Raw genomic sequence first — 21,052 nt, forward strand, 5'->3', positions numbered from 1 at the left:
AACAGGATGTTAGGAATCATTAAAAACGGGATAGAGAATAAGACGGAGAATATCTATTGCCCTTATACAAATCCATGGTACGCCCACATCTTGAATACTGCATACAGATGTGGTCTCCTCATCTCAAAAAAGATGTACTGGTATTAGAAAAGGTTTAGAGAAGAGCAGCTAAAATGATAAGGGGTTTAAAATGGGTCCCATATGAGGAGAGATTAAAGAGACTAGGACTTTTCAGCTTGGAAAAGAGGAGACTAAGGAGAGGAGGATATGATAGAGGTATATAAAATCATGAGTGGTGTGGAGAACATGAATAAGGAAGTTATTTACTTGTTCCCATAAGATAAGAACTAGGGGCCACCACATGAAATTAATGGGCAGCAGGTTTAAAGCAAATAAAAGGAAGTTCTTCTTCACACCGTGCACAGTCAACCTGTGGAACTCCTTGCCTAAGGAAGTTATGAAGGCTCGGACTGTAACATGGTTTAAAAGAGAACTAGATAAATTCATGGAGGTTAAGTCCATTAATGGCTGTTAGCCAGGATGGGTAAGGAATGATGTCCCTAGCCTCTGTTTGTCAGAGGGTGGAGCTGGATGGCAGGAGAGAGATCACTTGATCATTTCCTGTTAGGTTTAGTCCCATTAGGGCACCTGATATTGGCTACTGTCAGTAGACAGGGTACTGGGCTGGATGGACCTTTGGTCTAACTCAGTGTGGCCATTCTTATGTTATGTTCTTAATGGCACTGTAATACTTAGTGTTCTTTTTAAATCCCATTTCTTGTGAACGATGGTGTTTTTTGTTTGGTTTTTATACTGCTACTGCTGAACATTGAGAAGATATTTTTTTGAGTTGATAATTTTTACATCTCTTTCCTGAGTAGTTACAGTTACTTTCATCTGCCATTGTTTTGATTAAGCTAAATGATTTTGTGCATCTGAAAATTTTGCCACTTAATTGATCATCCCTTGTAACAGAACATTAATAAATATATTTAATGACACCAATCCTAGGGAACCTTTGAGCACTCTACTGTTAATCTTTTTGCCATATTGAAAATTGACCATTTTATTCCAACTCCGGGTTTTCTCTTAGCCATTTGCTGGTGCCTGATTATACTTACCTATTCTTTCCCACTGTTGCCAGTTTGAGGGACCATGTCAAAGACTTTTTCAAAGTCCAGATAAAGTGTGCCAACTGGCTCTCCTTCATAGGCTATTTTGTTGACATGCCACAAAATGCTAAAAGATTACAGAAGTACAGTTTTCGTTTACTTGATGCTATTACTGGCTTGGCCACATCATATTGTGCTCACCAAGGTATTTTATAATTGCATTTTTACCAAGAATCAGAGAAACACAGGGCTGGAATGGACCTTGAGCAGTCGTCTAGTCAATCGTGAGACAGGACCAAGTATACCTAGATCCTCCCTTGACAGGTATTTGTCCAACATGTTCTAAAAAACTTCCAGTGATAGGGATTCCACAATCTCCCTTGGTAACCTATTCCTTTGCTTAACTCTCTCTATACTTGGAAAGTTTTTCCTTGTAACTAACCTACCTTTTCCTTGCTGTAAATTAAGCAGATTATTCAGTGCACGTGGACAACAACTGATCACCTTCCTCTATATAACAGCTTTTAATATATGAAGACGATTATCAGGTCCTTTCGGTCATCTTTTCTCAAAACTAAATATACCCAGTTTTTTAACCTTTCCTCATAACTCATGTTATCTAAACCTTTTATTGTTTTTGTTGCTGTCCATTGGATTCTCCCCAGATGGTCCACATCTTTCTTAAAGTGTGGCACCCAAAACTGAGCACAATATTCCAACTGAAGCCTCACCAATGCTGAGTAGAGTAGGGTAATTATGTCCCATGTCTTACATAGAGCATTCCTGTTAATATATCCCAAAATTTTAGCCTTTTTCACTACTACATCACATTGGGATGTCATATACAGTTTGTGATTGACTCTATATCCCTAGATCCTTTTCTGCCGTATCGTGTCTAACACAAGTGTAGTACTTTGCACTTGTTTTTATTTAATTTCATCTGGTTGATTTCAGACCAATTCACCAATTTATCGAAGTTATTTTAAATTCTAATTCTATGCTCCAAAGTGCTTACTACCCCTCCCAGCCTGGTGTCATCCACAAATGTTATAAGCATACTCTCCACTCCATCATCCAAGTCATTAATGAAAATATTGAACAGCACTGGACTCGCTGCTTTTCCAGATACTAAAGTGAGGCGTTGTAGATCTCAGGATCATTGCTAAGAACATTTTAAAACATAGATAAATTTGTTGCCCTCCCGTTCTCCAGTATAGTAACAGATTTTTCACTGAATGTCCTCTGTATGGTCCCACTCCTGGTGGACTGGTGCAGCTTGAACAACAGCAGTGCCTATTGGAGCTTTCATGCACCTTTCCTGACCTTTCCTTCACAGTTTGTATTTGCATCATTCAGATTTGCATCTAGACATGGAACCGGATAAGATCTTTTGTCAGAAGGATAGATACTATTCTACACAAGGATTTGGGACAGGATCTGTATCACCCATGATTTTACCCATCAGATTTAAATACAGGCTTTTGACTTGATTGGCAAACTCAATCATGGGTTCTGGACATGGATCCAGGAAGGATTTCAGTCTTTGGATCTGAAAAGCATGGATCTGATTGTACAATGGAGAGAGAGAAATGGGAGTCCTATGATTTTGCAGGATGCTTTATCAGACATGGAAGAGAAAATAGAACAGCCACAGGAGTGTTGAACATGGACTCTGGAGACATAACGTCTCCAGAAGAAAGTGTTTGGGGTGTCATTAGCTTCATCATCATCAGAAGATGCAGTATTATACCATGAATTAGACAGAATGGCTAAAATGACAAAAACATTTAATATTTATTCAGTGTCCATAGAGGAAGATGGTGCAACCTATATTTGATAAATTAGTGGAGTCTGCAAGACAGAGGGTTACACTTGCTTTACTAAATGGACTTTGTCAAGCAGCAAAAGCTACATGGTCTGCACTTCCATCAGAGCAGCTGATGTCTAAAAGGGTAGATTAATTATATCAGTTTCCCCAAGAAGACTTATTAATGTTTCACATCCATCCATCCTCAAATTCATTGGTGATGGAAGCTACACTGAAGAGATTCATTCAACACCAGATGAGAAGAAAGGGAAAAACTTGCCAGGAAGAAGAAATTTCTCCTCTGCTACCGTTGGTATAAGAGTAGCAAATTATCGGGCGATGGTGGCATGCTATCAGTACCAACTATGGGGAAATATGTCAGCCTATATAAAGAATCACCAAGATGACCAGAGAAGGGTGGCAAATTCATTGTGGTGGAATGTCAGAGTGCTGCTAAGCTTGATTTGAGGACAACTTTTGAGTCTTTGGCTATTTCGGCTAGGTCTGTGGTTTTGGGCCTATCTTTGACACCATGCCTGATTAAGATCTGTGGGTCTTCCTCCAGAGATGAGAATGAGATCTGAAGATCTCCTGTTTGAAGGGAATGGTTTCTTTAGTTAAAAACAGATGAGGTTTTAGGGGAAATGAAGAATATTAAGTTTATAGCCAAATTCTCATGTGTTTTTTAAAAAATAAGCAGCTCTACATGCCTTTATTTAGGTACTGTAGACAGTAATCTCCATCTTCATCCTCTTTTTATCAAAAGAGGAATTATCATCAGTGGACTCCTCATCAGCAATGGCAATAGAAAGAGAAACCTTTTAATCCCTGCAGTAAAGGGATACTATCGGTTACACCATCTTCTGGATCTCAACCTCAGTCCTTTTTTTACATGAGAACATAGGACCTGCAAATCAGTCGTATCCAGTGCCTGCCCTACCCCATTTGGAGACCTCCTATCCCAGTTCTCCCATCAGTGGCAGTCTATAACATCAGACAGAACAAATCTAGAAGTTATTTTCAACAGATACTTTATCAAATTCAAAACCCTGTCTCCAACCCTTGTCTCTCTTCCTTCTCCAGGGACCCATCACATGAGAGCCTGCTGAGAGTCAAAGTTCTCTCCCGTCTAAAAACCGGGAGCTATAGAGGAAGTGCTGCATATAAGACAAAGGAAAGGGTTTTTTATTCAAGATACTTAGTTATTTTAAAACGGGGTGGGAGATCTTTGTCCCATATTATATATCAGGATGCTAAATGCATTTCATTGAAGTTTTCAGTTCTGTATGTTGACTCTAGCCTTCATAATTTGCTTCGTTTCTATTCAGAACTGGTTTGCCACTCTCAATCTAAAGGATATGTATTTTCAGACTTCAGTAGACGATCCGTCAGAAATACCTGCATTTTATTTGAGAAAGGACCACTTCCACTCAAGTTCCTTCCCTTTTGTCTTTCTGCTGTACCAGGTGTTTTCAAACAGTGTCCTTCCATAGTGGCAACATATCTGAGAAAGCAAGGGATTCTCATTTCTCCTTATCTAGACAATTGGCTAGTCACAGCATTGTCAAGAAAGTAGTTATTGAATATAACGCAGATTTGCTAATATAGATCCTTATACAGCACCTATTAGTATATTTTAGAGTATTTGCTACATCTTCAAATGTCTAGTTTCTTGCTGTCTTTTGTTCGGGTCCATCTCTTTGTAGTTTCAATACACCTTGTTCCTATGGATAATAAATCTATGTATGTTCATTATATGGTTAAAAGTTTTCTAAAAGGACTTAATTTATATCTACCAATTAGAGATCCTGTATCATCTTGGGATCTAAATATAGTACTTGCTCATCTCATGCAACACTCTTTTGAACCTTTTGGGGAATGTACATTTTTCCATTTATCCATTAAAGCAGCTTCTATAATAGCTATTCAGCAAGGAGAAAAAGTGAACTTGAAGAATTGATGGCTGAGCCACCGTTTACTGCCTTTCATAATGACAAACTATTGCTATGTCCCCACTCTAGGTTTTTACTTACGGTGATTTCTGAGTTTCATATAAATCAAGCAAGTAATGTACTGGTATTCTTTGCTAAACTTCTTAGTCATGTAAGGAAGGCTAGACCGCATACTCTGGATATTAAAAGAGCTTTAGTATAGTATTTGGACAGAAATAAACATTTGAGACAAATTCCCAACGTGTTCATCTTTTACGTAGATGGCTCACACTATCACTACTCAAATTTTATCTAGATGGGTTAAGTGTTGTATACAAGAAGTGTATGTTAGCATCTGGTCTGCTCCACAAAGGGATTTTTAGCACATTCTGCTAAAGTTAAAGTAACCTTTATGACTTTTACTAAAAACTTGCAGGAAGTTGCAGGATAGCTATGTGGAGCCCCATTAATACTTTTACTAAACACTATGTTCTAGACTTGGTGTCTAGCTGAGATGCAGGGTTTGGTGAAGCAATTTTCAAGTCCTTATTCAATTGCGACTCCATGGCCCACCTTACAAGGATTAGTATACTGCTAAGCAATCTATCCCAGGAGTAGGAATATGCAGAGGACACATAGAAGGAAATGAAAGTTACTCACCTGAGTCCCCTAAGCTGGACTGCATATGCATACTCCTTTCCATCCTTCCCCTTTTCCTTGGGGTCATACTTAACAAAGGACCTGGGGTCACAGGGGAAGGAACTGAAACAGCTGGAACATAATGCCCCCTTTTGTGTCCTCATCCCAAATATTCACAGACACTGAGAGGAGCAGGACATGAGTGTTGCATGAGATGCCACACTAGTTAAGGTTCTGTTCAAGTTGCACTAGTGGAAGCATCCCAAGCATGGGAGTATGCAGAGTCCATGTTGAAGAACCCAAGTTACAGGTTAGTAAGCTTCAATTTTAATGAAAAATGTCAAAATTTGTAGCAGCTCAGCCACACTTCTTTCTCAAATTCCTCAAAATGTCTTGGGTATTTACTACCAAGTACTACCAAGTCCTCACTTGTTGCTCTCCAACTTATCTGTTTATGCCAGCTCCTCCTTTTTTGACACCTTTGCTCTGACAATGCCCCGTTTTCTTTGTCACAGCCTGGCCTAGTCCCCCTCTAGATGGTCACCAGTCTGTAAGTGAACCCAATCTCTGGACTCCACATGCTTCTAGCTCTGGGTTTCTAGGGTGCATTCACTGGAAAAGACTTCTTGTCTGAACCCATCTTTGGGATGTGGGACTCTGCAGTCCAGCTGCTTAAGTCCAATAAACCAGTTCCTGACTTCCTGAGCCCCTAGTTGCTTACATATGCTCCCAAAGTGTTTCCCACCTAGTTGTGGGCACTCTGGCTTCTAATTTTAACTCTTTCAGAGACAACGTTGCAGGCAAGCAATGAACATAGGTTTAACAAAGGAATTTCTTAACCAGTCACTTTATTCTTAAAAAGCACAGGAGTTAGAGATACTTGTAAAATAACAAAAGTCCTGAGACATTCTCCCTCTCCACCACAGTCAGAATTCACCCCTTTATTGATTCTGAGGGTTTGTCTGCATTTCTTCTTAAATATGGTGATGAATGGCCTCCCGTCTCACAGAAGTTATCCCCTCTTAAATAGTTGCTCCTCCTTTCATCGTGTGCTCAGGCTGAGAAGCTGCAGATCCACTAGCCATGCTGGTTCCCTTGGGTAGAAAATCCAGTGTCCTGCTGGGATTAGGCCAGCAGTTGAAACACAATCCAAGCTGATGGCTCCACATTGCTCTGTGATGGGATGGATGAATTCAGTATATCACAATGGCAAGGTTAGACATGCCTTCAGAACATGATAGAAAATGGAGTTCCTTGTATAAAATGAAGATTACAGTTTGACACAGTCATATCTCACACTGTCACATCTATTACCATGTAAAGATGAGTTTTGGCATAAGCATAACCTCAGCATGCTCTGTGCCTAAGACTAGTGCAAAAAAAAAAATTGCCTAGTTTTTCTCCAAGTCTTCCTTATCCTTAATTGCTACCATTACTCCATTTTGCAATTTTCCTGCTTCTGATATATGAAACTGTCTATCACCTTCTTTGTTTTGGGCTATTTAATCTTCAGATTTCCTCTTAGCTTTCCTAATTTCCATCCTATAGTTTACCTTTCCATTTTACCTTTCATAGTTTTTCTTTTTGTTTGCTTCATGAGAATGCATTTCTATTGTCTGTAGCGTACCCTTTTCACTTGCATAACCTAGTCAGTCTTGCTGTTTAACTAATTTATTTTCTTGTCTTCCTGCTTCCTGGGGTCTGAGAATTTGTGGGAGAGGGAACTTGATGGCCTGGTAAGTTAGTGAACTAGCCCTTCACTGTTGGAAATTTTGAGTTCAGGTTGTTGTACAGTCATACAAAATTGAGTATGCTAGTCTCATCCTAATACTACAGTTCATATTATTTTCCTTTGGAGAGGCACATAACTGAGATATCAGATGTGGCAGGTATGTATTTAAAGAGGAAGAGTTTTCTGGGCAAGCTTGTTTAATATTTGTCCAAATAATCCCTGGCTCTTGTTTAGTGTCTCCTTCCATAAGAATTAAACTTACCATAAATTTTAAAGGTATAGTTTTTAGAAGTCTAAATGTGCACGGGACTCGAGACCTCACTACTATTCCTAGTGACCTTCTGTAAGATCCCAGTAAAGTCATATTTTTCAGTGCCTCTCTTTCCCCTCTCCCTCTTTGCCTGTATTTTCTATGTGAAAATAAGCTCTTTGTCTCTTCTTATGTGATTGTAGACTCTAGTACAATGGGGCTATGATCTTGCTTGAGGCCTTTATGTACTACTGAAATATAAATAATAATAATGAAGTCAACTTCAACGAATGACCAAAAAAATTTCAGTTGACTGTTTGACAGTGAAATAAAGGAATTAATTACACTAGCAGCAAAACATGCTGCACTTACTTAAGGAAAAGGCAAGTCTAATTTTAATTGGCCTTATAATACACTGTATAAAATTGGAAAATGTTAAAAAAGACAGTGGGTGAGACATGGCTAATAAAGAGCAATGTGCAGGGTTGGATTTAATTACACAGCCCTTCAACAGGAAAAGTAAGTATAAAAATACACTAACATGCTGATACCTAACTTAATTTGCTTATTTAGAGAGTTGAACATATAATAGGTTTTACCATTATGCTAAAGTGAGATTTTTATCACTGAATGTCACTGTTGAAGCTGATAAATAATTCATAATTTTTGGTAAAAGAGATACCAAAGTTCTTAAATTAGAGTATGTCTTTTGCAGACTGATAAGGCATAACCAGTCAGTCACACCTGTGCACCAGCTTTCATGAATATATAGCTGGGACTTCCTGAGCAATAAGGAGAAAAAAATACCAGCCCCCATACATGTTAAATGGATTAAACAGGAAACTGGTGGTTAAAAGCCAGAGCTTTCTTAATTTTCTCTAAATTTTAATTTCGTTTTCCATTACAGGTGCTGTTCTCTTTTTTAAATGCTATATGTGTTGGCCTCCATTCCTTTTTTACCATTAGTTCCTCACCCCTCCTTTCCACTCCCTTGCTCTAGCATAAACGTTCTGGGTTCCTTTTTAGATTAGGTAACTGTTTAGAAAATTCTAACAGAGCTCCCTATTCATTTTACAGCAGTTAAGATGAAGGTGTTTTTAAAAATCAATATATTTTATTGCTGCTGAGCACTGTAGGGGGTTGAGACTACAGCCTATCATGTCAACCGTTGTTGTCTCATTGTTTCCTTATGCTCCCTCATTGGTCTGTCTATAGCCATCTGCTGTCTCTTGTCTGGTACTTGCATTGTAAACTCTTTGGGGCAGGGACTGCCTTTTGCCCTATGCTTGTACAGCATCTAGTACAATGGGGTCTCGGCCCTTGACGCTGTAATATAAATTATAGTAATAAGAAGAAAAGTGCCATTTGAGGGCTGCATAGCAGTTTTCCATTCTGATTTCTATTCATTTGAATATAACATTTATTATTTTATTCTAGTGCATTCCCTTTTGGCCTGAAAATGATTCAAATAAACTGCTGATTAGAGTTGAAAACTCCAACATTCCCCCCAAGATGATCTGTTTTAATAAGCAAGAAAACTGTACATTGCTGTATTTGGACAATAAGGTAAGTGATTTTTTTTTTTTTATAATTATAGAGGACAACATAAATCTATACTCCACCTCCTTGCATACGAAACTCTTCTCCTATTCCAAAAACAATGGGGTATTCCAAAATATATATATAAAATCTTCATATATTCTATAAAAAATAAACCTGTCAAAACTGAAATGTTGGCTGTTTTGAATATTGACTGGGCTTCATGCCTATTTCATTTGCATTAGTTTTACACTGGTTGACAGTAAAATTTACAGTTTTACACTGTATTGACATCAGTGGAGTTGCTCCTGGTTCATAAATGAAATTCTGTTTAAACGAAATCAGAATCAGGTCTGTTATATTTGCTGCTAGTGTTTATTCCGTTAATTGTCTCTCATGTTAAAGTTTTTACTTACTTAATGAAAACAGGTAGCTAATACTCTACATTTTGTAAGTCGGCATTTTTGCAATTTACCAGTTCATTTCTGGCCCAGGTGTGAGTGACTTTGTAATCTTGATGTCAGGTGAAGGTGGAGGAGGAAGGATTGTAAGCTAGATATTCAGCTGATGTAAAAGGCTTGGAGCACCATTTAAGTCAGTGAAGCAGTTCTCATATATCTGAGCTGAAAATCTAGACCACAGTGTACAGTACATTGTTAGGATCCTGTAAAATGGACTATAACTTTTTTACCATTTTGTTTACTGTATCTGAATGGAAAAGTCATAGAACTCAGGGTTTGCTGTAGGACTGCTACCTGTATTACAATTATTGATTAAGAGTGGGTTTGATTCTTATTATTGAACATTTATTTGAAGAACTTTTTTCACATACAGCTAAAAATTTTAAACTCCATACAGTGTCTTTAGGAAACATGAATATAGTTAGAGATAAGTGAAAATAAAGGCCCACATGCTTCTAAATTAATTTCCCGTATTAAAAGTGATCTTTTGGGGACAGGCTACATTTCAGTTTAGCACTGGCTTATGTTAATTGAAAATATATAAAATGTTAGAATTAGCCAGTTTATAACAGTTGAAGTCAGTTGCCCTATTTGTAGATTTATCCATTACTTTTTCATTTTGTATGTGTAGGGACATTGCTGATTGTTATGGTGGCTTTTTAAACTTTATGAATTTCTGAACTTCCTATAGTGCATGTTTTATTATCTTGAGGTGTAGCACAACATAGTCAAATGAAATTAAGCATCACAAGAGCTGTGTTCACAGGCTTAAGGATATATGTTTATTGCCACTGGTTAGTTTGTCTGATAGTCAATCCTATCTCTGCCTAAACAGATTGTTATAGGGTCGCTTTCTCCAACTTTGTAGGAGGGGAGGTTAGGTACAGCCTTAACAAAAGCATATTGTTGAGGTCAGAATGTACAAACTCGTCAAGCATGCCCTGGAGTTTAAATGATCCAGAAAACGATTGCTCTGCCAGCAAATAACTTTATTATTTGAGGGTGTAGAATGCCTGTGTGGTCTTGGAACACTAAATTCTATATATATAGGTATATCTCCATATATATATATATCTCATAGAACTGGAAGGGACCTTGAAAGGTCATTGAGTTCAGCCCCATGCAGCCTCTCTTTCCTGACTTTCAATATATGGTCAGGAAAATATAATAAAAGTAGATTAAAACAGATGTTTGTGTTTTAGCTTATGGGGTTAAATGTTTTCACATTGTAAAAAGTAAATGATATTTTATACATTAAAAGGTTTATCACACCACAGATACTTACTCTTATTTCCTATCTGATAGCTTGGTGGCATTATAGTGGATGTTAACCTGACCGAACGTTCTACAGTAGTTACTTTATCAGATTACCATGACGGTGCAGCTCCATTCCTGTTAATTAACCATACCAAGGAAGAGATGATTGAATATGGGCAGAGGTATGTTTGCAATGTTGTTATAAAACTCTCCATAGCATATAGGTGCAGACTGTATATATAAACTTGCATGTGTATATATGCTTACAGTGTATGAGTTACAGGGTCGCATACATGTGCATATGCACATATATAATTGTGTGTGTGAGAGCAAGAACCTGCAACTCGTACACTGTATGCATATATGTACATGCAAGTTTTCTATAGTTCTGCATACTGTCTCTCAAAGAGCTGTGAAAAATGAGATTAAAAAACAACAAAAAAATATTCAGCATGTTTCATGAGGTGGAGATGTACTCAAAGTGTGCATCATAGATGATATTCTGTTGATGGATGGGATGTATTGTTAATGAAGCGGTGTTGTGTTGTCCATGAGGCATGGGGCTACAAGAAGAAAAAAACATGATGGTGTGGATAGGACACTTATCTGCAACCAAGGAGAACTGGGTTCTATCCCTGGCTTTACACAGACTTGCCACATGATGCTGGGCAAGTCACTAAAACCAAATTGTCACACACAGCCACTCATTCATGGACCTCATTTTCTGGGTGTGCAACATGCTGGGCCTGATGTTGGTAGACAGTGAGCACTCACAACTCTAACTGAAATCATTAGGGGCTGTGGATACTCAGCACCTCTGCAAAATGGCACCTTTTGATGTTTCAGCGGAGGTACTCAAAATTAATGGACTGTTTTGAAAATTGTAGTTTGCTGTTTGGAGATGTGCAGGTAAGAGAGAGGATAGCAGTTAGTTGGACTCAGTGGCTATAGGCACCTTTTGCTGCAAAAACTCTATGAATCCTGCTTCTTTTTGTGTGTTTATATTTTTGTTTCTTGTTGAATGAAGTTGTGGCATTTGAACATCATATTATTTCTGGCTTGTTGAGGTGCCTTTTGGGAATTCTCCATGTAATTTTAAAGCTATAGTAGATGAAGTTGTTTACCCAAGAAACAAACAAAACAGTACATTATAGTGGGGGGAGACCAGTTTCTGATAGTATTACAACATACTGCACCAGACCCCCTAGCCATGTCAAGGCTGTATAGATCTGTAAAGATCGTACTTTTTGGAGATATCCATAATACAGTACTGAGACACTACAGACTAAACCTTCATGCCTCAGCCAGCAAATTCTGTGGTAGAGTATGCTCCAGGTAGTTGCATCTATAAATACATTGTTCTTCCCTAGAACTGTTTGTGTGATACACAGTACTCAGCCTAGATTCCCTTCATGATTTCTAAGCTCTGCTTTCTGCCTTCTTGTTACTTATTTGCCATTAGTAACCAATAAGTACTCAGAATGGAAATTTTACTAATAATTAATATCAGGTATATTTCATACTATTTTTGGAATTTGAATAAAATAGATATACAGGTTGACCAAACACACACGAGATTTTAAAAGGAAACAAATATAGGCTATGGATAAGATTTACTAATACACCTCTACTCCGATATAATGGGACCCGATTTAACACGAATTCGGATATAACATGGTAAAGCAGTGCTCTGGGAGGGCAGGGCTGCGCACTCCAGCGGATCAAAGCAAGTTCGATATAACACGGTTTCACATATAACATGGAAAGGTTTTTTGGCTCCCAAGGACAGCGTCATATCGGGGTAGAGGTGTACTTGTATCAGAAGTTCATTTATGTTGTTAATAAAATATTTTTAAAAATTATAATTTCACTAAGCTGAACTATCCCACACTTTGTAAAATTATAAACATGTAAAATTGATTTAATTACTCTTCTCTAAAGTTTGTGTGTGTGTATTTGCACACTGAATATTGCTTTAAATTCACACTTTTATAGTTTAAAAATACAAAGGAAAAAACTTTATTAATGTATTCCAAGTGGAGTATTGCCAAGAAACAGGAAGCCCACTAATGATACATTGATATTATCTTGGATAGCTGCTTTCAGCTTCTTGAAAGGGGGTTCCAGAGAGGATGGATCTAGACTTCTCTCGGTGGTACCATATGACAGAACAAGAATTAATGGTCTCATGTTGCAGTGGGGGAGGTTTAGGTTGGATATTAGGAAAAACTTTTTCACTAGGAGGGTGGTGAAGCATTGGAATGGGTTACCTAGGGAGATGGTGGAATCTCCTTCCTTAGAGGCTTTTAAGGTCAGGCTTGCCAAAGCCCTGATTGGAATGATTTAGTTGGAGATTGGTCCTGCTTTGAGCAGGGGGTTAGACTAGATGACCTCCTGAAGTACCTTCCAACCCTGATATTCTATGATTCTATGAAAGTGAGAATAAATTAACAGGTAAGAAATGGTGCAATTCTTTGGTGTTAGATTTTGAGTTTGTTGTATAAAAAGATCATTGAATATATATTGTTAATCATTATTTTGCAGTTCTCTCAATGTGATGGAGGACTGTCTCATGCCAAATAAAGCAGTATTGTACACTTGGGCTGATCCGGTAGGCTCTAGAAAGTTGAAATGGAAATGTGGAAAGTGCAACGGGGAAGTAACACAAAAAGATGTACGTGTACTATTTAACATCATAGAACTCTTACCAGTGCTAACTGTTGATATTGTATTTCTGTATGTTAATTTTAGGCCCCAGTATTGCTTGTCTGATGCTCATAATTATGAAAGCAGCTTTCTGGCACAGATACTAGCAGGCTGGCTGTACTTTATTTATTTACAGACATATTTTTCTAAAAAATTGGTGCTTGATTAAAATACCTGTTAAAATGTGGTTTATAGTTACCTGGCAAAGTATTCGGAAGTCAGAAATGTTGATATTAAGGTTGCCTGCCATCCTAAGTTCTTTCTCTTGTGTTATGCACCGCAATAACCTTTAAATACATGATCTCAATAAATAGAAAAAAAATGGGTTTGTTATTTACAGTCTTAGATACGCACTATTAGAAGGTGGTATACTTACTTATTATTCTGGAGGTATCAGACACTCCATGAAAGTCATTCAGTCTTGCAGAACCCTGTTGCATTTAAGGCATGATGGAAAGACTCACATTCACTTCAGTAGGCTTTGGATTAGGCTCTTCTTGCACACTTTTGAAGATGCACCTTACAGGTTGTAGGACAAAGTATAATACATATTGTATTTGAAAAATAGCATGCAGTCTTTTAAATTTAAGTGCTTTAGAGTATACAGGGGGCAGCATTTAAGCTTATTCATGCAACGTCGACTTTGACATTTTCTTTATTTTGATTGCTAACAGTGTAACTGTAATGTCCTCCTAACATGGTGGTTGTTCAATGGAATTTTTTAGTTCTTATTTTAAAAAAATATTATTTTAAAAATAAATTCCAGGAAAGTTTGTTAGACACCTCTGGACCCCACTCTATTTTGCAGAGGAGTGCTGATTCACTGAGTGCAGTATCAATAGTTTTTTTTATTTGTTCTTTTAGTATTCTAGAAACTTCATCCTTGTTAAATTCTGTAGGACTTTTCCATAAGGGAAGAACCAGAATATCAATTGTTGAAGACTTAGGAAGTGACTAAGAAAGGAAAGAAGCAAAGAGAGACAAAACAAAACAATTTAATGACACAGTTTTTCAAAGGGAACATCCACACTACCCACCAGATCGGCAAGTAGCATTCGATCTGCTGGGGATCGATTTATCGCGTCTCGTCTAGAGGCGATAAATCGATCCTCAAGCACGCTCCCCGTCCACTCCGGAACTCCACCGAGACGGAAGACGGAAGTGGAGTCGATGGGGGAGCCACGGCCGTCGATCCCACGCTGTGAGGATGAGAGGTAAGTCGATCTAAGATACGTCGACTTCAGCTACGTTAGTTTCATAGCTGAAGTTGCGTATCTTAGATCGATCTCCCCCGCCCCCCCCCCCCCAAGTGTAGACCAGGCAAGAGTATGCGCTTTGGAGAAATAAGGGCCAAATGAACACGTCTGTCATTTTCCTAATGAATGGGTAGTGCTATGGGAATTGTTAAATAATTGTGTTGCCATTTTCCTTTATTCAGGTAACTAAATATTGCCAGTTTTGTTATACTGGGGACTTACCTATGAGAATAGAGGAATTTTTAGTGTGCGGCAGCAAGGTCCACATGGATAGTTAGTGCATGACACACTAGTGCCAGGTAGATTTACAACCCAGCTTGCAGCACACTGACTGTATAGACAAACCCTGATTTCACAAAAGTGCTGTTTGTGTTAATAGAGTTCTTGGATTTAATAGTATTCTAACGTTTCTCTTCAAGAATTCGAAACCTGGTTTAAAACTCTAAAACTACAAATTTCAGCTTATTTGTTGTGTTAAGACCAGTTTACTGTAGGAATTATCCTTTAAACTGCCGAAACAAATAATAAACCACATGTTTAAAACACAGCACTATGTTACACCCAATTTTAACTCCTGCTGAAAACAATAGGAGTTTGTACAAGAATGGAGAATAGATTATGTCTGTAAGAGCCTAACTTGTGGAAACCATGACTGATTCTTAGTTATGGAAACCTGAGACAGTTGCCAAAAAGCTCTTTTATAGCCAGAGCAACCAATCATAATTTAAGATATTGTTCCATTTCACTTTTTGAAGATATGGAAATACTTTAAAGCATAAGAATATTTTACACATTCTGGTACATGAAAACAAAAAAATCCGTTTTCATTATATTAATCACCTGAATAGAAATGTTCTGTGTTATTGAGGCTGTACTTAAAACAGTACCGATATATAGTTAACTTTTTATTTCTCTTATGCTAACTGTTCTTATTGGTTTCAGTTTTATGCTTCTCCAGTAAGTAAATATAGATTTCCTCTTCTTTTCATTGTTTCTAATAAAGCAGAAACAAATACTTTAACTTCTGATGTGTTTGCATTAGTTTAATCAATTATCAGCATGTGCATAGCTCGCATAGGGGAAATATTTGCACTTGTCCATATTCTTAACTTTAAGACAAAGGGACAAATGGGAATAATGAGTGCTTGCATAATTGAGATCTCGCTTCATGATTCAAATTTTTACAATTTTTGAATTTCATAGAATGTCCTTATGAATATGACCTGTTTTCTTCCATTCTTACCCTTTCCAATGTCCTACCTTCCCAATGTAGCTTTTATTTGACAATGTCTGTGTTGGTACAGAATTTACATTTGTTTGTCAAAGTAGAATGAACAAGAGTTGCAAACTTTTGGGTTGTTGTTTTTTTTTTTTTTCCTCCTCATGTAGGACATGATGGACACTCTCATCCTGGATCATAAAAAGAGAGTTTATTTAGTTTCATTTTTTGAAGGCTTGCAACGTATTATCCTATTCACTGAAGATGAGAGTGTATTTAAAGCAACATATGAAAGTGAAAAAGTAGAACTAGCAGAACAAGAAATTGTTCTATCATTACAAGATGTTGGAATTTCTTTAGTTAACAATTATACAAAGCAAGAAGTGTCCTACATTGGAATTACAAGGTAAAGTAATCTATTTGGTAGGGAGTCACTCTAAGCATTATTTCAAGTATTTTAAACTCAGCTAGTTTTATTTTTAGTTTTATACTTTTTGGTCTGATCTAGTCTTCTTGTTATTAGTACTAAATCACTGTGTGTTTGTAGGCTGTAATCGGAATTCCATTTCCATTTAGTTTTATGCTTCAAATTGGTATGTGCTTTGTGTGCACGTACAGTATGTTATGTTAAACTTTCTGCTGCACATATTCCCTCCTCATTCATCACTAATGGGTAATACCTCCCACCTGTGGAATTTGAAAGGAGTCCACACTGATGTATACTCCAGGTCTAAGCCCTACCCTTCAGCTTAGGCAACCAGATTTTCTTCTTCCAACAAGGGAACAAGTTAGCAATTCAGTTTCTCCCAACCGGTATGTTTTATAACTAATTTTTATGTTTTTGTGCACTTGCAACTTCATTTTAGCATCTAGCTCCTCTCTCCCTCTGCTGAGTTGAGGAATTGCCATAATGTTGAGGCTGTAACCCTCTATTTTCTCCTGTATAGCACTTCATGAGCAGCTCCCTCTGCCCCCCATCACAGCAGAGAAGCCCTACTAGCATATAACCAAGTCTGAGCTGTGCAATATTTACAAGGACTCTCAGAGGGCAAGCTATGCCTTTCTGACACAAGCCACCAATCCTTACTCATCCAGAAGGGTGACCTATTCCTCTTCTTTTTCGTCAATACTTTGCACCCAGAATCTTAAAAGAAACAGCTGGTGGTAGCAATGACAAGACTCAGGTTGCAAGTTATGCATCTGTATCCATTCAGGGACAAAACCCCAATTAATGTCCTGTGTGGAGAAACAAACCCACTCATAACTTCCCAGGTGCTGGAAATGGTTCAAAATCAGGAGGAACTTTTTGATCCCAATACAGAGAGCTGTTTACCTGAGGTCAAACTAAGCTTGGCTTTACAAATGTTTGCCATAGTGGTAAAATTATGGTCAAAGAACCAAAACTTCACTGAATCACTATTTTTCCTCACAGCAATCACCCATAGCCAGTTGCCAACTAGAATTGTTGGTGGCATGCATTAAATATCTCCAGAACAGTTCTGGGTTATTTCTGAATTCCACGGGTGAGAGGCATTACTTGTTTGTTAGGAATGAGGAGAGAAACTAAGATATTCAGGTAATAAATTTTTCATTTTGTATCTTGAAAGTAGGGGAAACTGTGTATAGTTTATTTTTTTTAACCCTCTTGGATAGATATGCAGCAGCAATCAAAATTGAATATTGCCTAGTACTAATACTAAGTTGCCAATAAATAAATAAAATAACCAAAAAAGAATACTACATGGAATTTGGTGTTTTTTGTTTGTCTGTCATATGTTTTATATGTATTGAGGATCCATGTCCAGCAAAATAATATTTAAAATGATAAAATTGTCAAAATAAACTTGAAACTGCTAATCTTTCATTCTTTTATGTTTACTATTTGTCTTGTTTTCATTTACAAGTTCTGATGTAGTTTGGGAGACAAGACCCAAGAAGAAATCAAGATGGAAGCCAATGAGCATTAAGCAAACTGAAAAGTTAGAGAGAGAATTTAAAGACTACAGTGAGCTATCCCCTTCAGAAAACAAGATTGTTGAGCTGGAAACAAATGTTATGGTAATATTTGATAGTACTCTTTACTCTTAGGTATACATAGATAGACAGACAGATAGAGAGAGAGGGCGAAAGAAGAAGAAATGTTGGCAATATTTCAGTAGGGTCCATTTGAAAACCTTTCTTTATGTATCTCCAGAAAGGATACAATAAGACCTTGAAAGTTACAGTATCCAATTTGTTTTTAGCCTTTACCTTATTTAAGGGGGCATAACCAATTGCAAGTTGTGTGGTCATAAAGATCTGCGCACATATTCCAATAGAGTCCATTTGAAAACCTTATCTTATGTATCTCCAGAAGGGATACAATAAGACCTTGAAAGTTACTGTATCCAATTTGTTTTTAGCCTTTACCTTATTTAAGGGGGCATAACCAATTGTAGGTTGTGTGATCATAAAGATCTGCACACACATACACAGTCAAGGAGCATTGCACTTCTTCACGTGATGTTTAATACAAACTTTTTGACACCACAGCTTTTTCTATTTGTGTTTTGTTATTACATGCTTTGAACAATTGTAAATATTAGAATTGCTAACATACAAGCAAATAGTAAATGTATAGCTTTACTATAGTAATAGACGGCAAAAGTAACATTATAATTAAATATGTGGCTGATAAAGTGCTATAGTTAAGATTGCATAATAAAATAGCTGTGCATGTTTCTTTTCTAGGCAAGGTGAATCACGTAAAGCAGTGCTTTATATTATCATACTGTAAATATCAAGCAGAACATTCTAAATGTTTTTTTTTAAATTAAAAAGATCTGAATCTTCCTTTTTCTATATGTAGTATGTTTATATTTAAATACATTTGTGCAGGAAACTGAGTCCAGGCTTCTGACACCTGTAAGTTTATATCTTAAAATGATATTATTTACCATACTATTGTACATCACCTTTAGAAAGCAATATGTAAATAGATAATCCCTCAAAATAAGTGTACGAACTTAGGTCCTAGCCTTGTTTCTGTTGAAGTTAATGACTATCCCCATTAACTTGAATTGGAGAACATTCTAACATTTAAGCCATAACACTTTAATATTAGTTTTAAAGTTGACTTTCAATATGTTGAGAGTACAAAATGTACATTTTAAAATTAGAGTTTCTGGCTACTGAAGCACACAGCACACTCATTTTTTTAGTATTAATATTACAGGTTTGTTTAACTCCTAATGGTGGAAACATGAAAATCCAGCAACCAAATGAAATTCCTGTAAGAAGAAACTATTTGCCAGCTTTAAATGTGGAATATAGTACATCTGCGCATCAAAAGTCCTTCAGAGTCCAAGTTTACTGGATACAGGTGAGTCTTCCAAAGAGCTAAAATGTATGAGGACACACTTAGTAAGGTTACTGTTCAAGAATTGTTTACAATGTTAGGGCTATAGCAACGAGTTTTTCTAGGTTTTGTAACCCAAATGTTCTTTTTTCAGAAATATACTGAACGCTTTTTGGATCAGTCACTTTTTTCTTTTGTGTTTGGCATGTGTAAAGGATATGTCAGTATTTCCGTATGTTGCTTACGTAGTGTTTCTTTTTTAGTAAACAGTTGATACTTGAATAGCTAACATACATCTTGTCCTGTCCTTACCCTTATCAGATACAAAACCAGATTCCTGGAGCCATATTTCCTTTTGTGTTTTATCCTATTAAACCTCCAAAGTCCATCACCCTGGATTCAGGTTTGTGGATAAAGTTTAATATATTTCACAGTTCTTACAAAAATATAAATTTTATGTGCATTTGTAAATGGGTTAGGTTGTCATTATAAGCAGAATATAAGTTGGTTTCCTTAAAACAGAAAGATGTGCATGAAAAAGAGAAGGCATATTTAGGCCACTATCAGTCAAAATTGACCATAAAACTTGATAATTACAGAGAAACAAATATTAGTATTAAGGAATGAATGATCTAGCCCACCCACCTAAAGCCAAATTTATTATGACTAGAAGGCATCTTTGGGTGAAATTCTCAAAGCTATCTTACCCTTGTGCTGACAGTTGGACCACCATTTGGTCCTCTGTACACCCCAATGAGCAATGACTCCAACATGGAGAAGCCCTAAAGTGTTTCGGGGAAAGGATGAGGAGGATACTCTCTGGCTAGTTTAGGGGGTAAATTCCATTACGGACCTGGGCTGGTGTGGGGAAACCCCAGAAGGGATACAAAGTCATTCTCCTCCTCCCCATCCAAGATACTGAAGTGGAACTACACAGTTCCCCTTACTCCCACTGTGAATTGGGGGATTCTTATGATGTTCAGGAATAAGTTTTTTGCAATCCTCAGAGACTCCAGCTCCCAAAAAGTAAGTGTCACCTTCAAAGGGTAGCACTTAATATTGTTCATGAAGCTGTAATTTAGTTATATAGAGGCTGTATTTCTTTTTGCATTAATTTTATGAGTAGAGCTATAAATAACTTGAAGGTCCAGATTAACCTTTTCAGTACTGATGTACAATTTAAAGCTTTGTTATCCAACAAGTTGGGGCGGAATGGGGGATGCCAGTAACTTCAAAATTCCACTTAACTAAGAGGGAGAGAAGGATTTTGGGTGCAAGAGGGGGCTGAGGGTTGGGGTGCAGGATCTAGAAGGGAGTTTGGGGGCAGGAGGGAGCTTGGGGCAGGGGATTAGGGCACGAGAGGGGTGCAGGGTGCAGGCACTGCCTCTGCAGCTCTCATAGGCCATGGTTGCCTAGCTATATACCCACCTAGGAGACACTTGTTGGATGCCATCCAAGTGAGCACCGCCTGGATCCGGCACTCCGCTCCCGCGACCCAACCCCCTGCCTTGAACCCCTTCCCCCATGCAAACTCCTTCCCAGATCCTGCACTCTGAACACCTTATGGCCATTCCTCTGCCTAGGACCTAGGGTGACCAGATGAAGAAAATATTGGGACACGGCGGAGCAAAAAATAAGAGTGCTGTCGACTGAGCGAAATATTGGGACAAATTGCATCCCAGTTGGGACGCAGGACAACTACCCAAATATCGTGACAGTCCTGATTTTATCGGGACATCTGGTCACCCTACTAGGACCTGCAGGAGGACGTGTCATAGTTGTTGGGGAGCCACATGGAGCCCAATA

At 37.6% G+C, this 21,052-nt stretch overlaps 1 protein-coding gene across 4 annotated transcripts in view; it reads left to right on the forward strand.

Moving 5' to 3' along the window:
• The window catches only part of VPS13A (vacuolar protein sorting 13 homolog A), a 339,425-nt gene that overhangs the window by 257,627 nt on the left and 60,746 nt on the right, over positions 1–21,052 (forward strand). For all 4 annotated transcript variants that reach the window (XM_032790455.2, XM_032790457.2, XM_075067294.1 and 1 more), the window contains 7 exons: positions 8,909–9,037; positions 10,777–10,910; positions 13,273–13,402; positions 16,080–16,315; positions 17,814–17,967; positions 19,124–19,270; positions 19,568–19,649. In XM_032790455.2, coding sequence (XP_032646346.1) covers positions 8,909–9,037; positions 10,777–10,910; positions 13,273–13,402; positions 16,080–16,315; positions 17,814–17,967; positions 19,124–19,270; positions 19,568–19,649 — 1,012 coding nt within the window. The remainder of the gene's footprint in view (positions 1–8,908; positions 9,038–10,776; positions 10,911–13,272; positions 13,403–16,079; positions 16,316–17,813; positions 17,968–19,123; positions 19,271–19,567; positions 19,650–21,052) is intronic.

Source organism: Chelonoidis abingdonii, chromosome 6 (assembly GCF_003597395.2).
Source record: "Chelonoidis abingdonii isolate Lonesome George chromosome 6, CheloAbing_2.0, whole genome shotgun sequence".
Taxonomy (NCBI): Eukaryota; Metazoa; Chordata; order Testudines; family Testudinidae; genus Chelonoidis; species Chelonoidis abingdonii.